This window comes from Microtus oregoni, unplaced genomic scaffold (assembly GCF_018167655.1).
Source record: "Microtus oregoni isolate MIOR12 unplaced genomic scaffold, Mior012 000025F_ref0000491, whole genome shotgun sequence".
Lineage (NCBI taxonomy): Eukaryota > Metazoa > Chordata > Mammalia > Rodentia > Cricetidae > Microtus > Microtus oregoni.
In genome coordinates, this window is record NW_024543084.1 from 26,030,467 (window position 1) to 26,053,911 (window position 23,445).

Below are 23,445 nucleotides of genomic sequence, written 5' to 3' on the forward strand. Positions count from 1 at the left end.
AAGCAGGGGTCATGGAGGAGTGCTGCTTACTGGCTTGCTTGCTCCTCGTGGCTTGCTCAGCCTTCTTATACAGCTCAGGACCACCTGCAAGGGACCACCCACAGTGAGCTGCCCCCTATTTTCAGTCATTAATCAAGAAAATTCCCGCACAGAACTGCCTATAGTCCAATCTGATGGAGACATTTTCTCAAGAAGCCTCTACCCAGATGTGTCTGGGTTGTGTAAAGTTTAAAAAAAAATCAGCCAACACAGGGACAGACAGTCACGAGCCAATAGGCTCACTCTCAGGGTTCTCACAACTGTTCTGGTGTAGATGGTGGCCACTGTGTAACACTTGGTGCTGGGTGGAGGAGCCATCTTCATCCTCCCTCTGCCATCTCAGAATGGGGTTCCTGTGGTTGCCTGGTCCAGGGCATTGTTAGCTTGTCTAGAGCCAGGGCCTTGAGTGACTTCCTGACCGCAGCAGGGAAACTGAGCTGGTTACATGATGGCCAGAAAGAACTATCTTGAATAATCCTAGCCAGGCAGGGAAGAGAGCCGGCCAAGGGGCCTTGGTCATGGTGTTGCCTCTTTAGACAGGCTGCTGGCTCCTTCAGAGCTGAGCTGCTGCACTCAAGTAATGCAGGAGCTACAGAGAGCAGCCCATGTCTGCTGTTTTTCAGCAGTGCTCTGCAAGTAGCTGCTGCCAGAGTGGGCCCTTGAAGACCTTGTGCTCTGCCTTTGGCAGATGACTGCATTTTACAGCAACTGCAATTGGTCACCAGTAGTGGAAGTGTTTGCCCCTCACGAGGCCATTCACTGCCAGTTCAAGTCTGGGGCATTCCTGTTCTCTCTTATTCTACACTAGGAACAGAGAGGCCAGAGGCAAGTTCCTGGTGGTACAGACACTGTGGCAGGGACTATGTCTCCAGACCTCCATAGTGCAGCTCTTGTCCCCACTGACTCACACACCGGTAGATCTCCAGATTCTCCAGGAATCAGAGTGTAGGCCTGCGCCTTCTGCACGGGAGCTAATGGGGCAACCACGTCTCTACAGTACCGTGAATGAGGTGAACCAAGAAAGCCTTGACCCTTACAGTCAGCTGGAAGTGTATGCTAAGGGCAGGGTCCTTCCTGAGACCAGGCGCCTCAGTTGTGTAGGCCAGACCCTCACTCCTGTACTGTCTGTTGGCCTGTTACCAGCCTCGAGTAGGTGCTCATCAGCACTAGGGAAATGTGGAGGCCATGCTCAGGGCTTGCTTGGTAAGTGGGGCATGCTCAGGGTAGGTGGCAAGCACAGCTGTGGTGTGTAATTGCATCCCACGTCTCTCCCAGGGCCCTGGCTGATACGAGACAAACGGGGAAGTTAAGCAAAGAGCAATTCGCGCTAGCTATGTATTTCATTCAGCAGAAGGTCAGTAAAGGCATCGACCCTCCTCAAGTCCTCTCGCCAGACATGGTACCACCCTCGGAGAGAGGCACTCCCGTTCCAGTGAGTAACCAGACACCCTTGCTTCTGTTGTTCCCGCCACCCACCAGAAGGTGGTGCTGGTGCTCCAAGAGCCCCTAAGTCCTCAGTCCCCAAGCCCAGGTTGGGGATGGGTGTGGGGTATCCTGTGACTGGGCCACCTGGAGTGTTCTCAGGCCATTGGCCAGCACTTTGGTCCCCTGCTGTACCAGAGATGTGGGCTGTTGGCTTCCTGTGACTCTGTGTCTGACGTTTTATCCTAGGATAGTTCGTGTGCTCTCGGGTCAGGGGAATTCACAGGTGTTAAGGAGCTGGATGACATTAGCCAGGAGATCGCTCAATTGCAGAGGTATGTGACTGCCCTCTTCCCTGGTGGCTCGTGATGCAGTGGCCTTGTGTCCATGCCCCCAGTAAGCCTCTGAGGGACAGGAGAACACAGTCTTTTCAGATCTGCTTCTGTTTGGATCTTTGTTGCTCTGAGCCCACATTGTCCAGGTAGCCTCAGCAGGTTGTGGCTACACAGTTGCACAGGGACACAGACAGCAGAGATGAGCCCAGCTTAGGAGAGAGACCCTCATCTGGAGCACCTGGTCTGCACAGTGGGCCAGTTCCTCACTGCCCTTCACCACAGTGGGTGACTGCTACTGCTCCCCATGTCACTCCTCATGGCTCCCCGAGCCCAGTTTTGTTTCCAGTCCTGCCTTTCAGAAAATTCTACTGTGTCTCACCATGCCCACAACAGCTCCTCAGAGTCCACTGTTTGTTGTGGTGCTGGTTGGCATTCATGTGCAGACCTTTGTCCCCAGTGTCCCTCTACTCTTGTTGAGTGGACCCTCAGTGTCAGACTGCTGAGTAGCATTTCCCTGGGTGTGGAAGGTAGGGATGGTGTCTCTCTGTGCGACAGTCATGGAATTGAGCAATGTGGTGACATAAGTGTGTTATGGAGGTGCCTGTACCAACTGTCTGGGGTGTTGGAGCCCATGGAAAAGGTGTGTGCCTGAGCTTCTCTCTGGGTCCTTGCCCCTTTAGGCCCAGTTCTCCATTTTCTTGCTGGCTGTCAACTGGGGTGGGGGTGGGTTGCTAATGTTGGAGACCACTTTTATACCTCCCTGTTTATCTCCTGAACCTTCAGAGTTAAGGGCTTGGCTAGTCCCTGTCACACTTAGGAGTCTCCATTTTCTTCTTTGGCCATCAGATGGGGAAGACACTGTGCTCTCAGGCAGTGAACACTGGGGGAGGAGCCTCTTGTGTGCAGGTTCCGCTGTGCCCTAGGGTGGGGGATTGTTGGTTAGTCCAGGAGTGTTGCTGTAAAGAGTACCTAAGACTAGGTAATGTATAAAAGAGAGCGGCTTCTTTCCCTCTGTTTAAGAAACTGATCTATCTGGTTTCTGATGAGGACCTCAGGACATAGGCTGTCACGGTGACATAGGACCAGTTTTATGGCAAACCTGAGGGGACAGGACACATGAAGGGTCATGGGTCATTCGAGGTCAGGGTCACAGCTGCGTACCATGAGTATGGACTCACTTTTTCTGCGTTGTCTTTAAACCTGCAGAGAGAAGTACTCACTGGAACAAGACATCCGAGAAAAGGAAGAGGCCATCAGACAGAAAACCAGCGAAGTACAGGTATGGATGCTGCACCTTGGCTTGTATTTTTTTCTTCTGATACAGGGTTTCTCCGTGTAGCCCTGGCTGTCCTGAAACTCAGTCTGTACACCAGGCTATCCTTGAACTCACAGAGATCACCTGCCTCTGCTTTCCCAGGTGTGTGCCACCACTGCCTGGCAGCTTGGGCCTGTTTTGTGCTGAGTGTAGGGAACATGCTTTAGAAACAGCTTTGGGATTGCAAAGTGTTTTTGTTTCCTTGCCGGCATCGGTGATGGAACCTGGGGTTTCATTCATACTTGGTAGGCAATGACCATAAAAAACCCTGCCTCACTTGTGCTCAGGTGCCAGACAAGAACCCAGGACCTCATGCTCACCCTCAGCCAGCACGGGGATAGAGCATCATCTTACAGAGGTCCAACAAAGCCACAGCCAAGCCCAGAGAATGCTTTTAATCTCTCCTTGTTCAGGGCCATTAACAGTGTCAGTCAACACCTTCCCATTTCCCTAGGAGTTACAAAATGACCTGGACAGGGAAACCAGCAGTCTACAGGAACTTGAGACACAGAAGCAGGATGCCCAAGACCGCCTGGATGAGATGGACCAGCAAAAGGCCAAGTTGCGGGACATGCTGAGCGATGTGCGGCAGAAATGCCAGGATGAGACCCAGATGGTGAGTCCCACGGTGTGGAAGATGTTCCGAGTGTCCCTAACTGCCAACAGATGACCGAATGCCTGGAGTGGAATCTCCCGACCCGTGAATGATCCCTCCATCCCTAGAGATCAAGTTGCAGAATTACATGGCTTTCATAACCATGGCCTGGACACCTGGCTGTGGTCTGTGTCCCACATCAGGAAACAGCTCCGGGTGCCTCTCTGCCGCTTCCATTTTATGTGCATTGGTATGAAGGTGTCAAATCCCCTGGAACTGGATTTACAGACAGTTGTTAGCTGCCATGTGGGTGCTGGGAATTGAGCCCAGGTCCTCTGGAAGAGCAGTCGGTGCTCTTAACCGCTGAGCCATCTCTCCAGCACCCCCATTCTGCCTTTTAAAAAATGTTTATTATTATACTCATTTTTTTGTGAGAGATATTGTGTGTGTGTGTGTGTGTGTGTGTGTGTGTGTGTGTGTGTGTAGGTTAGAGGATTTCAGTGGGGCTTGGTCCTTTCCTTTCACTCTGTGCACCCACCCTGATCTTGAGGCTTGGCAGTTTCCATGTGTACCCACTAAGCACCTCCCCAGCTTCACACTGTGAAAAAGTTCAATGTCTTGTCTTTCTGTCCCTGACTCGTGAGTTCCTTGACTGTCACTTCAGATCTCATCACTGAAAACCCAGATCCAGTCTCAGGAGTCAGACTTGAAGTCTCAAGAGGATGATCTCAACCGGGCCAAGTCAGAGCTGAATCGGCTGCAGCAGGAGGAGACACAGCTGGAGCAGAGCATCCAGGCGGGACGTGCCCAGCTGGAGACCATCCTCAAGTCCCTGAAGTCCACGCAGGATGAGATCAACCAGGTATTTTGATGGGGCTGGGGGCTAACTGAAGCTGGGTCCCCTGTGCGGCTGTACTGTTACTTGGGCTTTTTTGTCTCACCTGCCTGTGTGCTGTGGGTCAGTGGTGCTGGGGAGATTAACTGGTGGGGGCTTTATGCAGTGTGGCTCAGGGTGCCTGGCATGCTGTTCCATGAGTGCTTGGGCCTCTCCTGGCAGCTGGGAGAAAACTCTGACCATGCCCTGTCCTTCTGCATATAGTGAGCATTGAATTTTGTGGTGGTCTCTGGGATGCAGGCCACAGAAATAGGATGGTACTGGGCTTGATACATAGGAAAGAAAACCTGTGTCCTCTAGACTGAAAGTGCTTGTCTGCAGGTTACAGACTGGCAGGGCAACGTGGGGGTTAATTCTTTGGGATTGTTTTCAGGCTTTTTCCTCCCTCCTTCAGAGTCTTACATGGAGATGGTCCAAGATGCACATAGAATTGCTGATAGAGTAATAGTTGATGATGGTACTAGACAGATGTCACTGTGTAGCCCCTGTAAGTCTGGAGCTCACTATGTAAACCAGTCTTTCCTTGAACTCATAGACCCTGCCTCTGTCTTGAGTGCTGGGTTTAAAAGGTGTGTGCCACCATGGCCATCATCATTCCTTTTGTTTGTTTTGGTTTTGGTTTCGGGTTTTTGGGATTTGAGGTTTTGTTGTTGTTGTTGTTCTTGAGACAGACTCTTATCGTATAGTTCAGGTCAGCCTTGAATTTGTGACATTCTCCGCCTCAGCCTTTGTAGGCCTTCCGCTGGCTTCTCCTCTTCCCCTTCTGTAGAAATATGGGCGGCGGGGCTGCGTCCCCAGCACCCCGGCTGCCTGGCTAGCTTATGCCTGAAATAACAACACACAAACTGTATTCATTTAATCACTGCTTGGCCCATTTCTATCTAGCCTCTTCTAGGCTAATTCTCACATATTAATTTAGCCCATTTCTAATCATCTGTGTAGCGCCCCTAGGTGCGCTTACTGGGAAGATTCTAGCCTATGTCCATCCTGGGTCGGAGCTTCATCATCGCGTGCGTCTGCCTGGGAGCTGGGAGCATGGCGTCTCTCTGAGGCATCTGCTCCCGAGAGGAGAGCTGTGGAGTCTGAGCTCACTTCCTCTTCCTCCCAGCGTTCTGTTCTGTTTACTCCTCCCACCTATCTTCTAACCAATGAGGGCCAAGCAGTTTCTTTTTATTTAACCAATGACCTTCCTCCATCACTCTTCCTCTTGCTTTCATTAGCAGATACTACACAGCAGGTATCATTTTGACGTTCCTGTGTTTGCCTTCCCATCATTCCCAATACTCGTTTTTAAATTAGAGGAGACAGAAAACAACAATTGTAATCACAAAAAGCTGGACATGGTAACGCATGCCTTTAATCCCAGCTCTTGGGACACAGAGGCAGATGGGTCTCTGTGACTTTGAAGCTAGCCTGGTCTACGTAGTGAGTTTTAGAACATCCAGAGCTATGTAGAGAGATCCTGTCTCAAAACAAAACAAAACAAAACAAAAATAAAGAAACAGAGGTTGGGTCCAGGACCAATTGGGTGCACTGAGCTGTCTCTGTTGCATGTGTCACTGTCCTCCGTGAGTTCTCTGTCTGGGAGTGAGGGAAAACATGCGCATAGTGAAAACCTGAGAGGTAACAGATTGCCATTCCAGATTCTGTATAATTGTAGTTGGTTGAGAATTGGCAAATGTTTGGGGGAGCAAGTACTCCTCTGGGGGTTGGACTGCGGAGCCCTGGAGCAGTAGGGTGTCTTGGTTTTCACGGATCAGTGCATCCTGAGTAGTATACAGCATGCTCAGGGCAGTCCTTCCCATGAGCGTGATCCCCTGAGGAAGGCATCCTGCTGGCTGCACCCCAAGCTATTCTTGATGTCCATGGTATTTATCTTGCAGGCGAGAAACAAGTTGTCGCAGCTTCAGGAAAGCCATCTAGAAGCTCACCGGAGCCTGGAACAGTATGACCAGGTGCCCGATGGGGTCTCTGGCACCAGCCTGCCTGACCTGGCCACCCTGAGTGAAGGCGTCTTGCTGGCAGAGAGGGGCGGCTTTGGAGCTATGGTAAAGGTCGAGTAAGCGTCACCTGATCCTCGTGGGCTCTGCTGCAGCTGCAGAATCTGCACATAGCACTGGCTCCCTTGGTGCATGGCACCCCTTGTTTTTGATGGCAATCTGCACAGGGCCCAGGGGCTGGTGGTCAGATTTATCCAGCTGTCTAGAAGCTGTGAAGTCCAAGTGTTCCATTTCCACAGAAGTGTTTCTATTGTAGAGGGCAAACCTAACCAAAGCAAATGTGGTCCCATGCAGTTCTGTGTTACACTGATGGTGTTCTTGGGGTGCACATGTGTTATTCAAGTCCAGTGATTCTGAAAGATGGAAAACCACTGGAGGTACAGCTCGTAGTGAGCACCACAGGTCCCAGGTTCCATCCTGCAATGCACATTAAAAACACCGCAGCTTGTCTGCCTTCCAGGTGCTGTGTGGTCAGCTGTCAACTGGCCTTTCTGGGAGAACCTCAACACTGTGGCCTTTACTGCTTGTGAGCCATCAGCCCAGGCAGTGTAACCCTTCTCTCAAGTTGTCAATGCCCATTGTTGGAGCCATCAGCCCCCACCTACGGATATCTCTTCGGTTAGGCTTATGAGTCCTGGTATTTGGGCTGCTATGCTGCTCTTAACCACTTGGCCGCCTCATCTTCCAGGGCTCTACCTTGCTCCGGCCCTGCTGCTTCTCCCTTCTTGTCTTGTGCTCTAAACACAGCCACCTTTCCCTCTCTTCTCTGTGTTTCTTTCGCATCCAAGAACTTACAGGGAAGTCTGTATCTCTGCCTGTCCCTTGTGTCTGCCCACAGAAGTTCCCTTCACTCCTGGACTCAAAAGCAGGTGGCTTCCTGCCCACCTCAGCATCTCAGGCTTCACTGTTCCATGGAATTCCCTGCGCTGTGGCCTGTAGCTGGTTTCTTGTGACTGCCCTCTCCACTTGGTCTCACCATTGCTTCCCATGCAGCTGGCTTGTCCTGTGTCCTGGGCCAGGGAAATGCTCACTCTAAGCCTGCCCTTGTAGACTGCTTGGTTTGTTGTTTTCTGTCTGTCTCTTGAGACAGGATGTCACTGCAGGCCAGACTGGCCTAGAACTCCAGAGATTCCAGTTTGGGGATTAAAGGTGTGTGCCTGGCTCTCCTTGGCTTTTATCGGGCTCACATCCTGGGCTGCATCTTTGCAGTGGGTGACAGTTTGCTGGTGGCTGGTCATTTCTGCTACCACCTGAGGCTTTTGTACCTGGGTATTTTTGTTCATTGTTGAAACAGGTGGAGTTTGTATGGTTGACTGTCACTTGTACAGTGTAACTATCAGATATATTACCTAAAAACTCAGTACTTGTGTCTGAAGGAACCCACATCTCTTTGTATAAATAGTTTTAAGATAATTTCTGGGGCTATTGCCATTTCTTAATAAACACTTTGAAGCAAGGTCTTTGTTCAGTTTTCCATCTGGGGACTGTCTGGAGCAGAATGCTCCAGTTCTCTTTGTGGGGTGCAGCTAGGGGCTGTGCTTATGGAGAACAGTGCAACCAGAGTGGACATCTAGAATTTTCTGCAGGTGATTCTTTTTTTTTTTAAACAATTTATTTATTTATTATGTATACAATATTCTGTCTGTGTGTATGTCTGCAGGCCAGAAGAGGACACCAGACCTCATTACAGATGGTTGTGAGCCACCATGTGGTTGCTGGGAATTGAACTCAGAACCTTTGGAAGAGCAGGCAATGCTCTTAACCACTGAGCCATCTCTCCAGCCCCTGCAGGTGATTCTTGAGTCACTGAGTTGAATGTTAGGTTCCCATCGTGGAGACATAGGATCTTAAGGCCATTCTCATTTCTGTGTGTATATCCTTAATTACTTTTTTCTTTCACAGTGCTGTAGGTGGAGTCCAGGGTCTAACATGTTAGCAAGGACGGAGCCCAGGGCCTCATGTGTTAGCAAAGATGGAGCCCAGGGACTCACACATGTTAGCAAGTACTTAACCACCAAGCCTTGAACCAGCCCAAAGTCATGTTTATTTCTTGTGACTGATGGATACACAGCCTACCCAGCAGAGAAAAAGCTGTGAATTATCCCATTTGTTACTTTGACTCATCAGCACAGTTGGGTCCTTGGTCCCTTTCAGCCCCGGTAACATGCAGGAGCCAAGGTTATGGACTCCCAGCAAGTAAATGAGAGCTACTTAGCTGGTTACTTGAACTCAGCTGAGAATGGGAATATTAAATCAGGACAGTTAGCAGGAGCTCCAGCATTGGGCCCCCACCCAACACACTTTTCATTTTGTTTTGTTTTGTTTTGTTATTTGAGGCAGGGTCTCATGGTATTGCCATGGCTGACCTGGAACTCAATTATGTAGACCAGGCTGGCCTTGGGCTCAGAGAGATCCATATGCCTCTGCCTCCTAGTGCTGAGATAAAAGGGATGCACCCCACACCCAGCCCCCAATGCTGTAAAAAGCAGGAATGTCACAGAAATTTTTTGGTGCCCTCTGTGACCATATCTGTACTCTGAAAGCAGGCAGAACTTAAGGCTAATTGCTGCCTTGCTTTTGAAGGTATTGTCTGCATCTGAGCACATGGCTCATCAGTGGGGGCTTGCCTAGTGTATGTGAGGCCCTTGGTCCCATCCTCCATGCTGCAAAAGCTAGTAATTATATGAAATTAGTTAATGTGTTTTACCTCTGTGAAGGAACTTATCACCCATCCTAATGTAGTCACCTCATCATTGAGTGACCACATGATTCAGTGTTCTGGGAAGATGGTATCTGCTAGTGGCATTGTAGATTGGTTCATCCGCTTCTAGGCATATGCTGATAGCATGTGTCCCGTATTTGGAAGTGCCACGGGCCTGTACTTAGCCTTGTATTCTGTCTCCCAGAGTGACATACCCTTCATTCTGACTGGTAACTGGCTGTGTTCTCATTTGTGGGTAAGGAAAAGCCTTCTTTCCAGCTCCATTTCTTCCTTACTCTTAATGTGAGCCAGTGCCTTGGCTACAATGCTGAGCTGTACCCAGCTGTTCTATGGCCCCCTTCAGGGACGATGTCAACGCTACATGAGGTGTGCAATTTCTCCTGACATTGCTGCATAGGCCCCACCATCCCACCATGTGAGAACTGGTAGTGCACTTCACAGGCACGTTTGTGCCATTGAAACCCACTCACTCATCGCCCTCCCTTCAGAATTGTAAGCAATAGATAGTACTCCGCCCTGTCCATAAACGGCAGCGTAAGCTTCCTTTCTGAGACCAAGCTCCATCCCTCATCCCTTTGTCTCTTAGACACAGCCCATTCCTCACCCAGGGCTAGTCCAAGAGTCTTCTGCCTGACTCGGCTTTCTTAGGTCATAATCTTCTGCCAGTGTCTCTCTGTCCTTGAACCACAACAGCTGTGTGCCCTTCCTTTGCCCACGGTGTGGCAGAGAGGTCCATCTTCTGCCTCAGTGCACGGGGCAGTCTCCCATCACATTCCTCTCCATCCTGAACCCCAGCAGCTGCACTGGGGTGTGCATCTCGGGGCTGGCAGCACCCAGGCGTCTTCAGCAGATGCTGCGCTGACTGCATCTGTGCTTAACCTCCCTGAGCGCCAGGCCTGGCTTCCCTAGGAAGGCCTGTGCCCAGAAGCTCTGAAGAATTGGTCCCAGGTAAGATGGCCCACCACTTCTTCAAGTTGTAACTACTGCTTACTATTTCTTTAATCTTTATTTCTTCATTTCCTGAGAATCTTGCTATGTGGCCAGGGTCGTCAGGAACTCTTGTCCGAGGTGCTGGAAGCCTTATTAGAATGTGTCCCTTTAGACATTTATCTGCTTTCACAGATGCCCCAGCTTTGAATGACTTGGTCATGGGAGAGTGCTACTGTAAGCCATCTGCTGGCCATGATAGCGTACACATTTAATCCCAGCAGTCAGGGAGGCAGAGGCAGGCTGATGTGTGAGCCCAAGGTCAGCCTTGTCTACATAGTGAGTTCCAATCTAGTCAGGGCTGCACAGCGAGACCCCTGTCTCCTTGGGGGGTGGGGGGGGATTCCAGTTCAGTAGCCCTGTTTCTTAGAGGATTGTGTCTTTATTAGGCAGAACAGAAGCCTGATTCTCAACCCAACATTCTGCTTGCAGGGGTCACCCCACCCCTCGGCCCATTTCCACTATGGAAAAGCACTCTTCAAAAGTAAATGTTTTTTTTTTCTGCTGCTTTGAATACACTTGCCAGTTTCTAGAAATAAGCACCTTTTTATAAAAATGCAAAATGCCCTGCATGCTTTAGCAACTCCCACTACACCAGGGTCACCCCAGACCTTACTTCCTGCTTGGGCAGAAACGGTCCACTTCTTTCTTGACATAGAACTGTGGGGGCTGGGGGCTGATGGCACTGCCCCCCCCACCATCATTCCACTTTCTGCCCCTGTGAATGTTGTAAGTCCAGGGGCCTTTTATGAATGGGATCACACAGCATTTATCTCTCTTGTCACTGACCTCTCATTTCTATTTAGCTTCACATCCTCAAGTCTCCTCTTTTTTCTATTTATTTCTTTTTATTTTTTAAAACAGTCTTTTCTCATTTTACATACCAATCCCAGTTCCCTTTCCCTCCCCTCTTCCTGCTCCCCCCACCTTCCACCCACCCCACCATCCACTCTTCAGAGAGAGTGAGGCTTCCCATGGGGAGTCAACAAAGTCTGACACATCTAAGGCCACCCCCCTTATATTGGGGCTAAGCAAGGTATCCCTCCAAAGAGAATGGGCTCTAAAAAGCCATTCAAACACTAGGGATAAATCCTAGTCCCACTACCAGTGACCCCACAGACTGCCCCAGCCACACAGCTGTCACCTGCATGCAGAGGGCCTAGTCTGGCCCTATGCTGACTCTCCTGCTGTCAATCTGGAGTCAGTGAGCTCTCACTAGCTCAGGTCATCTGTTTCTGTGGGACCATCATAATCTTGACCCTTTTGCTCATATGATTACTCCTCCCTCTCTTCGATTGGACTCTGGGAGCTTGGTCCAGTGCTAGTTGTGGATCTCTACATCTGCTTCCATCAGTTGCTATATGAAGTTTCTTTGATGACAATTAAGGTAGTCATAAATCTGACTGCAGGGGAAAATCAGTTCAGGTACCTCTCCACTATTGAAGTCTCCTCTTTTCACAGCAGAATTTCCTTCCTCTTCAAGGTTGGATATTATTCTACCATATGGGTGGATTAGATTCCATCTATTTGCTCATTTCCCTCAGTGATTTTATTAGAGTTGTTTTAGATTTATTGCAACACTGCAAAGCTGTGGTGCAGAGTTTCCATGTGTGCCATGCCTGGTTTCTATTGCATCTCAGCAAATAAACCAGCATCTAGGGTTGTTTTTCTGAAATGTCCACTTGTGGGACTACTCTTGAGGTATTCTGTCCTGGCTCACACTGCGTCAAATGCAGGTCTGATTTAGGTGTAGGTCAGAAGTAACTCAGCGCCTGTTCTTTCTTCACAATCCTAGGATGATCCTTTCAAAAACAAAGCCTTACTGTTTAGCAACAACTCCCAAGAACTACATCCAGACCCTTTCCAGGCGGAGGACCCCTTCAAATCTGACCCATTTAAAGGAGCTGACCCCTTCAAAGGTACGCCCAGCCAGTGAAAGGACTGTTGTTTCCCCTCCTTTTTAAATGCTTTCTTACGTGTATGGGGTTTTCAACTGCATGTGTATGCATCATGTATATTCAGTGCCACTAGAGGGCACGAGAGGTCGTCAGAGCCACCATGTGGGCACTGGGACTTGAACCTGGGCCCTCAGCAGGATCAACTGACGCTCTTAACTGCTAAGCCAAAGATTTTTGTTTTTTGTTTGTTTTGGAGATAGGATTTCTCCATGTAGTGTGGCTGTCCTAGAACTTGCTCTGTAGACCAGGCTGGCCACGAACTCACAAAGATCCTCCTGCCTCTGCTTTGCTTGTATTGTGATTAAAGATGTGTGCCACCATGCCTGAGGAGCTTTCAGATTTTGATCTTAGATGTAAGGGACAGATCCAGCAGCTTTGGCTGTCACAGGTCATTATGACATGACCAGGACAACCACTGTGTCTCTATTCTGTGACTAAGCAAGTAGGGAGGAAATACAGGGATCCAGAGTGGAGAAGGAAAAATGAGTTTATGAAGACTGTAGTTCTTTCTGTAGCCAGCCAGGCATCTGGGCCATCTCAAGTGTTTTCCTGCTTGAGACTGCCACTTTCACCCATGAACTTTCTGTGACAGGGCCGGGGTGCACAGGGTCCACTTTTTTTTTTTTAAATATTTATTTATTATGTATACAATATTCTGTCTGTGTGTATGTCTGCAGGCCAGAAGAGGACACCAGACCTCATTACAGATGGTTGTGAGCCACCATGTGGTTGCTGGGAATTGAACTCAGGACCTTTGGAAGAGCAGGCAATGCTCTTAACCACTGAGCCATCTCTCCAGCCCCAGGGTCCACTTTTTTCCCTCAAACCAGGCAGGAGACATGTCTGCACTGTCCTCCTCCACTCAGCTGACTGCAGGAGACATGTCTGCACTGTCCTCCTCCACTCAGCTGACTGCAGGAGACATGTCTGCACTGTCCTCCTCCACTCAGCTGACTGCAGGAGACATGTCTCCACTGTCCTCCTCCACTCAGCTGACTGCAGGAGACATGTCTCCACTGTCCTCCTCCACTCAGCTGACTGCAGGAGACATGTCTGCACTGTCCTCCTCCACTCAGCTGACTGCAGGAGACATGTCTGCACTGTCCTCCTCCACTCAGCTGACTGCAGGAGACATGTCTGCACTGTCCTCCTCCACTCAGCTGACTGCAGGAGACATGTCTCCACTGTCCTTCTCCACTCAGCTGACTGCAGGAGACATGTCTCCACTGTCCTCCACTCAGCTGACTGCAGGAGACATGTCTCCACTGTCCTCCACTCAGCTGACTGCTGCTCTCTTTGCTCCAGGTGACCCCTTCCAGAATGATCCCTTCGCAGAGCAGCAGACGGCAGCCACAGGTAAAGTCTGGCTTTCTTGTGTCCCTGACAATGCTCAGTCTCTCCATACTCTGGGGACACGGTCACTTGTGCCATAGCTGCCTATGTGTGTGTTATGTAACTGTCACACATGGTGGGATTTTCCACCACTCATTCCAGGGACTGTGATGTCATAGGAAAAGACAGCCATCATATGTCATGTGTGCCTTTTTTTTCTCCTGTGTTGGCATTGCCTAGTGTGACAAAAAGCCTGGATTCCTTCTCCAACCACAGAAACAAAAAAGATTTGGAATATTTGCATCCCAGCAGAGACTCCCATCCTGTCCAGTGCCTGGTCCACCAGTGTGCTTCCTGATTACAGAGCAGAATGTACCTATCACAGATTTCTCCTTTAACCCCAGAACTCAGTAACTCAGTAGGCAGAGACAGATGGATCTCTTGAGTTCAAAGCCAGCCTACATAGCAAGATCCTGTCTCAAGAAACTTCTAACTGGGGTGTGTGTGTGTGTGTGTGTGTGCACGCGCGTGCCACGTGTGGAAGTCAGGGCACAACTTGCAGGAGTCAGTTCTCTGCTTCCTCCATGTGCATCAGGCTGTTAGGTTTGGCAGCAAATGCCCAGTAAAGCTTTTGACAGATGTGTAAAACTGTGGAAGGTTGAAAGACAGTCCATCACCCAGAAAGGTTCTCACTTGGGGTCAGTGTCCCCATCCTAACCCTGGGGCAACTGATCACTCACAATTTGTGCCTCATTCTGAGCCTTCTCTCCCTGGCGTCCACTCCTTACCTCTCCCTGGTGCCTGCTCCTTATTACGTCTTTCTAGTATCTTTGCTCACCAGTTGTGCCCTCTCTTTCTAGACCCATTTGGAGGGGATCCCTTCAAAGAAAGTGACCCATTCCATAGTTCAACCACTGATGACTTCTTCAAGAAACAGACAAAGAATGACCCATTTACCTCAGACCCCTTCACGAAGAACCCTTCCTTACCTCCAAAGGTGAGTAGTCTCTGTGTGGGGTCCACTTGAGCAGGTCTGATTTGATGTGTGTTTGGATGGGGCTGTGGTGTTCAGGAGGCTGGCTCGCTTGGCCAGGAGCTGGGATTATAAGGGTGGTCTCATTCCTGGTCAGTGAGGCGGCTCCCAACACTGTCTGTCCATTGCCAAGTCCTGTCTTGTGAGCCAATGTACTACAGTACCAAGTCAGGGCGAGGGCAATTCCTCAAATAGCTCTTGTCCCTTCCTGTCCCTCTCCTCTGCTGTGGTCCTCTGCCTCCCACCTCCACTCCATCTCTGCTGTGGTCCTCTGCCTCCCACCTCCACTCCCTCTCCTCTGCTGTGGTCCTCTGCCTCCCACCTCCACTCTCTCTCCTCTGCTGTGGTCCTCTGCCTCCCACCTCCACTCCATCTCTGCTGTGGTCCTCTGCCTCCCACCTCCACTCCCTCTCCTCTGCTGTGGTCCTCTGCCTCCCACCTCCACTCTCTCTCCTCTGCTGTGGTCCTCTGCCTCCCACCTCCACTCCCTCTCCTCTGCTGTGGTCCTCTGCCTCCCACCTCCACTCCCTCTCCTCTGCTGTGGTCCTCTGCCTCCCACCTCCACTCCCTCTCCCATAGCTGCAGTAAAATATCACGAGTAGCTGGACACTTGTTGTCCTCTCTGCTTAGGAGGGTGAAGGTGGGAGAAGAATTGAGCCCAGGAGTCCCAGGTCATCCTGGGCAACATGTATCTATATGAATTTGTGTGTGCCACATGTGTGCAGGTGCCCTGGAGGGCAGAAGAAAACATCATATCCCCTAGAGCAGGAATTCAATTTGCTGTGAATTACCTGACATGGATATTGGGAACCAGACTCAACAAGAGAGCACCAAACGCTCTTAACCACTGAGGAGTCCATAGCCCCTAGTGTGTGTACACTTGTCAGTGCCACAACATATGTTGATGTCAAGATAACAAGTTGAGCCAGGCGGTGGTGGCACATACCTTTAATCCCAGCACTCGGGAGGCAGAGGCAGGCGGATCTCTGTGAGTTCGAGGCCAGCATGGTCTACAAGAGCTAGTTCCAGGACAGGAACCAAAAGCTACGGAGAAACCCTGTCTCGAAAAATCCAATAATAATAATAATAATAATAATAATAATAATAATAAAAAATAACAAGTTGATATCTTTTCCACCAAGTAGGTTGTTAGGATTGTTGACTTAGATTGTCAGACTTGACAGCAAGCACCTTTGCTTGATGAATTGTCTCTTGGCTGTGCTCTGGGATCTAGGTGGTGCAAATCACTGAGTTAGATAACTTCTAAGTTATCACCCTCTTGGGTGTTGGCCTGTTTTCTGTTACTCTAACAAAATTCCTGAAGCTGACAATAAAGCAAAGAGGTTTATTTTGGTTCAGAGTTCTGGAGTAGTGTGGCCACTGGTTTTGTTGTGGGGGCAACATAGCAGCAGCCAGAGAAGGAAAACAGCCCTGCCCAGAAGGAGCATTTTTGTGGAAGTAAGGAACCAAAAGGCTGAGAGGTGCCAAGCTTCTTACTCTTCCCTCCATGTAACTTTCAGAGGACCTAACTGCCCCTGCCAGACCTGACGTCATGATACAAGTGACCTCATATGGCTGGGCATATAGCCAGGGCACAAGTGCACTCAGAATGCTGTGCCAGTTTCCCTTCCGGCTGTTATAGAATATAAGAAACAACAGAATTCCAGGCCATCCTGGCCATCATAGCAAGTAGTGAGACATTGTGAGACACTGTCTCAAAAACAAAACCCCAACGGGGTTGGTGATGGTGCTGGGGTGGTGGCTCGGCAGTCAAGAACACAACTGTGAAAACCTGATGTGGGTGTGCAGACCCCAGCACCTGTGAAACAAGTTACCTGTGATCTTGGACATGTACAGCATGCCCTGAGCTGGGTAGAGACAGGAAGATGGTTGGGACTTGATGGTCAGCCCAGCTTCAGGTTCAGTAAGAGACTGCCTAAAAGAAATAAGGCAGAGGCTGCCTCTGGCCTTTGCTGTACACACTCACACCCACACACTTAGAAACAAATGGATTTCATGTTGAGACTGGGTTCCCATCCCCAATATAGCTCATTATATATGTACAATTTTACATCTTCTAGAATCCAGTCACTTTGCCCAACATGTTGGAGAGTGAATCACAACCTATAATTGTTTTTCTGTTGAGATTTTTTTAAAGAAAAGATTTTAAGAAGTTTTTATTTTATTTGTATAGGTGTTTTGTCTTCATGTCTGACTGTATACCACATGAGTGCCTGGTGGCTATGGAGTCCAGAAGAGGGCATCAGATCCTTGCACCTTGAGATACATACAGGTGCCGGGAGCCCAGCTCTGGCCCTCTGGAAGGACAGCCAGTGCTTGAAACCACTGAGCCACCTCTCCAGCTCTGAACTTTTTTTTTTTTTTTTTTTTTAAGTGAGACAGGTATTCTCTAGCCTGGAACTCAGAAATCTGCCTTTCTCTGCCTCCACAGTGCTGGCAGCATTTGTTATTTTTGTTTTGATCCTTTCTATATGGATCTCTCTCTGTCTTCTATTTCTATTTTCCTTTTGAGGCATATTTTCTCTGGATAGTCCCAATTAGCCTCAAAAGCCTGCAGCAATCCTCCTGCCTTGACCTCCTTTGTGTTTGGATGACAGGCACGAATTTAAAAGAGTTAACCACTCCATTTTTTTTATTTATTTATTTATCTATCTATTTGTTTATTTTTTTATTTTGGCCTGAGACAGGGTTTCTCTTTGTAGCCTTGGGTGTCCTGAACTCACTCTGTAAACCAGGCGTGGCCTCAAACTCACAGAGATACACCTGCCTCTGCCTCCCCACTGCTGGGATTAAAGTCGTACGCAGCCAAGCCCTTTAAGTACTCATAGAATTGACCAGGCATTTGTCATTTGTCATTTCTGATTCTCTTCCTTCCATTGAAAGACAGACTTCCCTCCTGTTATTGAGCCACACCATCAGCACCTCACTGGGGAATTCTAGCCAAAGGTTTTACCCCTGAGCCATGCCTCTAAACCTTACTGAGGGATTCTAGGCAGGGACTCCACTTCTGCCAGATCTTAATGCCCTCTGTGCCTGTGGCTTTGGCTCACTTCTTAGGCCTCCAGTTTACTGGTAATTTGTGGGGACAATAGCATTGGTTGTCTGCTGCAGGGTGCATGTTGAGGGTTACCCTCCACAGCCCAGGTTTGTCTGAATCACCCCACCCTCCCTGAGGTGTGCTATTGCTTATGGCATTTGAAATTGTTGGAAAGTACAGGTATGAATGGGTAGATGACCGAGTAAATTCTTTCTCTCTTGTCCCTCAGCTCGACCCTTTTGAGTCCAGTGATCCTTTCTCTTCCTCCAGCATCTCCTCAAAAGGATCAGGTGAGACCTGAGGCTCTCCCCCTTCTCCCCACCACTTCACACCTCAGTAATTCCCTCAGTCCCTAGATTTGTATAGCCTTAGGTAGACCATAAGGCCAAAGTGGATGCTCCCATTCCACATAGGCCTGTCTGTCCCAACAGGAGCTGGCGTCCTTCCAGACAGTCTGTCTGTTAACACCAGTGCTGGTGGCCATTTGCTCATTGTCGTTAATGGGAATAGTCCACAGTTTCCAAGCATGGTGGCCCTCACCTCTGACCTCAGCACTGGGAAACAACCTAGAGGATCACTGGTTTTGAAACAGACCCAGGCATGGTGGTGCACACCGTTAATAAGCCCGCCACTCAGGAGTCAAGAGGCAGGAGGATCTCTATGAGATTTAGACCAACCTGGACTACAGAGTGAGACCTTATCTGAAAAGCCGGGGATGGGGGAGTCTCTCCTAACTGATGGCCCTACACACACATAGACTGTGTTGTGCTGGCCACCCTCAAATGGCTCATTTTCTCCATGTCACCTGCTTCTCCTGGACTGGTAGGTCGGCAGGACCAGTCTCTCCTTTGATCACTGTGATCCATGAGCCTCACAGAAGCCATCTTCCCAGAGACATTCATGGCCCCAAGTTTCCTACTCCTGGACCCTAGGATTACCTCTTGATGCTTAGGCACATCTCTTCAGACCATAACCCCAACTGTATTGGTGCTCCTCACAGATCCCTTTGGAACGCTAGACCCCTTTGGAAGCGGCTCCTTCAGCAGTGCCGAGGGCTTCGCTGACTTCAGCCAGATGTCCAAGGTAAGACTCCTCCCAGGAAGTCCCAGCCACAGCTTGTGTCTACCCGCCTCTTGTGGGTGGGCAGATAGAACTGTTGCCACATATGTATGTGCTTGCACTTGTCACACTCTTTGAGTGCAACTCTACACAGCAGAGAGCGGATAGGGCCTAGAAAATGCCCTGACCTGGGATAGGATATGCTACCTGTGTACATTTGAAGCTGCCATGGCCAGGTCCCTCCTGGTGCAGTCATTCCACTGCCCATCTTGCTCTTAGATCTGACAAACAGGAAGTGGCTCCTCTGTGACACTCAAGGTCAGGGAGTGGCCCAAGGCAGCACAGTTGTCTGTGTGCCTAGGGAAGGAAGAGTCAGACACGGTGGTCCCAGGAGGCATGACAAGTCTCAGGTTTGAGGTGTCTGGAGAAAGTGGACCACACAAATGTCTGGAACCTCCAGGGACCAACTCCTGAGGTATTAAATGGTGAGGCAAGCTCACAGCAGAGGGGAACAAATACGCACATGAAGACAGCTTGTACTGTTCAAGGATGGAAGCCATAGCCGTGTTCTCAACAGGGTCCTGTAAAGCTTCCCTGTCTGCTCTGGCTCTGTGATGCACAGTGGCTAGTGTCACTCATTGAGGGAACATCGAGTTTAAGAGCTCAACATCTTGAGCTCAGCAAGTAGTCAGCCCAAGTAGAGCAGCTCAAGGCCTAGGTGGGTGCACATCTTCCTCCAGCACTTGGTAGTGGGCTCAGGTGACTTGGAGGCTAGCCTGGGCTACTAGGAGCTAGCCCTGCCTGAGAAGAAAGCTGCGGGGCTCATCCTTATGAAGAACTTGCTAATCTGGAGTTGTGGTCTTAGTGAGATGGACTAAGTCACCAGTCCCAGCCTAGCATGCCAGTGAATGTATGTAGGTATCATCTTTAGTAATGAATTAAAAAGTCAAACCAGCTGTAGCAGCAAACCGTGGAAGGCTGAGGCAGCCAGCCTGGGCTGTACAGGGAAGCACTGCCCCCAAACATCTAAGAACAGTAGTGCTACAGGTGTGCTCTCCTGTCCTGCCCTGGCAGGGCATCATATCTATGCTTGAAACATGTGGTGTGCCTTGCAAATGTTTCTCATGAGGCTCAGTTTCCCTAGCAGAATCCATCTTTCTATTGGGGCCAGGTGGTGTTGAGAGTCACCAGGCAGCAATCCTGTCCCCTGTTGGTTTGATTTCGTCCACCTGAAGGAGGCGGTAGGAGGGCATTCTGAGGGCATGGGCATCCCTTGGTATCCATAAAGATGTATTGCATGATGCCCAGGGGATATTAAAATCCTCACTAGCATCCCTCCTGTGATTTAACTCAGTGCCACAGACTGCATGTCTGGGTGGCTTCGAGTGTCCATGGTTCTTTTGCAGTCAGAGGAACGCTGCCTGTGTGCACTCACTGTCTTTCTGTCTTCAGTGTGAGGGTGGTGGAAACCCCAGGAGATGGAGGCCAACCACATGGGGTCCCTGCCCTCCCCCATCATGCCTTCTTTTCACTCTGTCCCAACTGTGCAGTCACTCTCAGGTGCCAAAGTCTGGCAGCTGTAGCAACATGCAATGTGACATGGTGCTTCCAAAACACACTTGACATGCTGCAAGTTTTGAGCACAGTGACAGACCTACACAGCAGCACAGGGAGGCAGGTCTGGCTTCCAGCACACTCAGGGGCCCCATACATGCAGGTCCAGGAGCAGCCAGTACCTCGCCAGCGCCTGACTTTGGAGAAGCAGAGGCAGCCCTGGGAGCCCAACTCCTATAGTCAGGGCATGTTGGCCACATGGGGGCAGCAGCTTATAAGGGCTGGTGATCAGGAGCTATGGACTCCTTTCTTTTTTTTTTTTTTTTTTTTTCTGTTTTTCGAGACAGGGTTTCTCTATGGCTTTGGAGCCTGTCCTGGAACTAGCTCTGTAGACCAGGCTGGTCTCGAACTCACAGAAATCTGCCTGCCTCTGCCTCCCGAGTGCTGGGATTAAAGGCTTGCGCCACCATCGCCCGGCTATGGGCTCCTTTCTGAGAAGCCAACTATTCTAGGCTTGGAATCTGTTCTCTGTTCATTGTCCGTCCCAGGGAAGGCCTAAGCAGTGTACAAGGTATCTGCAGTTGTAGGTTGCTGATGGGAAGGGCGTTTTCTCCACTGCGCTGTGGCTAGCCACTGGCTGGTTGCCCATGCTCATGTAAGCAGCCCTAATTAAGCTCAGAATCACAGAAACCAAAGATGTGGAAGTAGGAGTGAAGAAGGAGTTTGTGGGAGTGGAAAGGAATGACAGGACTACGGGAATACATCACACACGTGTGAAAATGTTAGCGAGTTCTAAGTGTTCACTGAGAGGTCATGACCATCTGTGTGGCTGGGGGTCCGGGCCTGGGCCTCTCTCCACCTGGGATGCTGGGATTTGAGACTGGAGTAGATGCTAGCTCCCACCCCTATCTAGTCATTCCCTGTCCCTCTGCCCAGTTACTATCCAGTTGCATAGATCCCCTTCTCCTGATGAACCCCCCAGATAAGCCTCTGTCTCCCTATACCCCCCACAACTGGGATAGGAAAGCCAGGCCCACTTCCTGTTCTCGGCACCAGGCCAGGACACAGTTGGCTGGGACTGTGGAAAATCCTGTCCCGTACACTGTTTACACCATCCTTGGGCTCTTTGACTTCTTGACACTTGTAAAGCCTGTGCCCGCCCCACCCCCACCCCCCACTGATTTTCCTCTCTGGTTACCTTGTTAGTTTTCAAGAACAACACCCGGTATAAATAAGTCTGGAGGGAAATGAAAGTAGAGTGGTGAGGGCTTTTTTCTTTTAGCTTTCTTTTTTCTTTTTTTTAACCATCACCACCACCAGCCTTCTGCACCTGATCAGGGTGGGGCCACAATGCGTGCCGTTCCTCGCTCCTCAAGTTAAGAGTGTCCTACCTCACACAGCTGTGCTGAGGAAAGTGACAGCAGGCACCTCAGGGAGCCCTTCAGGCAGTGGAGGACTTTGCCTTAGGGGTTCTACTGCTGCAATGAAAATCTATGACTAAAGCAACTTGGGGGGAAAAGGGTTTATTTGGCTTCCACTTCCACATCACTGTTCATCATCAAAGGAAGTCAGGACAGGAACTCAGAAAGGACAGAAACCTGGAGGCAGAAGCTATGGAGATGTTGCTTACTGGCTTGTTTCCCCTGACTTGCTCAGCCTGCTTTCTTATAGAACCCAGGACCACCAGGGATGGCCCCACCCACCATGAGTTTGGCCCGCCCCATCAATCAGTAATTAAGAAAATGCCCACAGGTTGGCCTACAGTCAGATTTTACAGAGGCATTTTCTCAACTGAGGCTCCCTCCTTTCAGATGACTCCAGCTTGTGTCAAGTTGACATAAAACTAGCCAGTATAGGTTCCCAGAGGAATATCTAGGCAGTTGTTGAGCTTTGGTGACATTTGCTTGCTTTAAAAATGAGTTCCCCCGACTGCAGGTGCGGTCAGTGGCACGAGCCTGCAGAGCATGATCAGGGCCCTGGGTTCATCCCAGCACTCCAGCCGAAAAGGAAATCAAAGTAAGTAAGTTCTCTAAAGTGTGTTCATAGAGCACTTCAGAATGTAAATAAGGCTAACTTCTTTCACCTTCTCTCCACCCGCACCCAGAAGAAAAGCCACCTGTGAAGTAGCGGGGTGGATGACAGCCCATTTTCAGTGACTTTTCAACCTTGTCGTGGTTTTTTTTAAAAAAATCTTTGCAGTGGTGCTGATGGAACGTAGGGTCCCCTGCATGCCCGGCAGGAGATTCACCCCTAGCCACGCCCCCAGTCCTTTTTGACTGTTACTCAAAACTGCTTTCCAGAAGGTCTGAGCAGTCTACATGAACACAATTCTGAGGCCGTTGCGGTGGCCTTGTTCCTCCCCAGTTCCCAGGCTTCACAGGAACCTTGTTAAAAATACAGCCTGCCTTGAATCCACTGCCCGACTAGGAGAGAGCCAGATCCCAAAGGAAACATGGTGGTAAACCTAAAATCATCAAAACTAGGGATACAAGCTGGCCTGGTGAAAGACACCTTTAATCCCAGCTCTTGGGAAGCAGAGGTAGGTGGAGCTTTGTGAGTTCAAGGCTAGCCTGATCTTCATAGTGAGTTCAGGTCAGCCAGGGCTATACAGTGAAGACATTTCCTCAAAAAATAAAGAAAAGGAAGAAAGGGAAGAAGGAAGGAAGGAAAGAAGAAAAGAATAAAACTGGTACTGGGAAATTCCTGGGCATTGTGGCACTAGATAAGCTAGACCACTATGAGGAGAGCCAGGCTGACACAGTTAAGCCCCAAGGAGACATTGCAGCTAGCCAGAAGGTCAAACAGCATTGTCACCAGGTGTCAGGGCTTTCCAAGTCAGGAGACCAGGGAACTGTGTCCACACTGCACCCTCTGTCCACTTCTGTATTTCAGGCCCCAGGACCAGGACTGTATCACACAGGCCATCACACAGTTCACTTCAGCTAACAGGTGACTTCTCTTTGAGAGGAGTGGTGCAGGTGTTGTGGCACCCATGTGGAACTCAAGGATAGCTTGCTTGAGTCAGTGTTTTTTTCCACCATTGAACCTGAGGATCAAATTCAGGTCAACAGGCTTGCTTGCAAGTACATTGAGCCTCTTGCCAACATCAAAAGAAACTGAGAGGCACACACCTTTTCTGTT

At 49.7% G+C, this 23,445-nt stretch overlaps 1 protein-coding gene across 10 annotated transcripts in view; it reads left to right on the forward strand.

Moving 5' to 3' along the window:
- The window catches only part of Eps15l1 (epidermal growth factor receptor pathway substrate 15 like 1), an 83,041-nt gene that overhangs the window by 37,564 nt on the left and 22,032 nt on the right, over window positions 1-23,445 (forward strand). For 5 of the 10 annotated variants that reach the window (XM_041674500.1, XM_041674502.1, XM_041674508.1 and 2 more), the window contains exons 11-21: window positions 1,315-1,471; window positions 1,711-1,796; window positions 3,003-3,075; window positions 3,566-3,727; window positions 4,371-4,568; window positions 6,485-6,655; window positions 12,106-12,229; window positions 13,574-13,624; window positions 14,461-14,597; window positions 17,921-17,981; window positions 18,692-18,774. In XM_041674500.1, the coding sequence (XP_041530434.1) occupies window positions 1,315-1,471; window positions 1,711-1,796; window positions 3,003-3,075; window positions 3,566-3,727; window positions 4,371-4,568; window positions 6,485-6,655; window positions 12,106-12,229; window positions 13,574-13,624; window positions 14,461-14,597; window positions 17,921-17,981; window positions 18,692-18,774 (1,303 nt within the window). The remainder of the gene's footprint in view (window positions 1-1,314; window positions 1,472-1,710; window positions 1,797-3,002; window positions 3,076-3,565; window positions 3,728-4,370; window positions 4,569-6,484; window positions 6,656-12,105; window positions 12,230-13,573; window positions 13,625-14,460; window positions 14,598-17,920; window positions 17,982-18,691; window positions 18,775-23,445) is intronic. The other 5 variants (XM_041674504.1, XM_041674505.1, XM_041674509.1 and 2 more) reach the window with 2 other exon arrangements.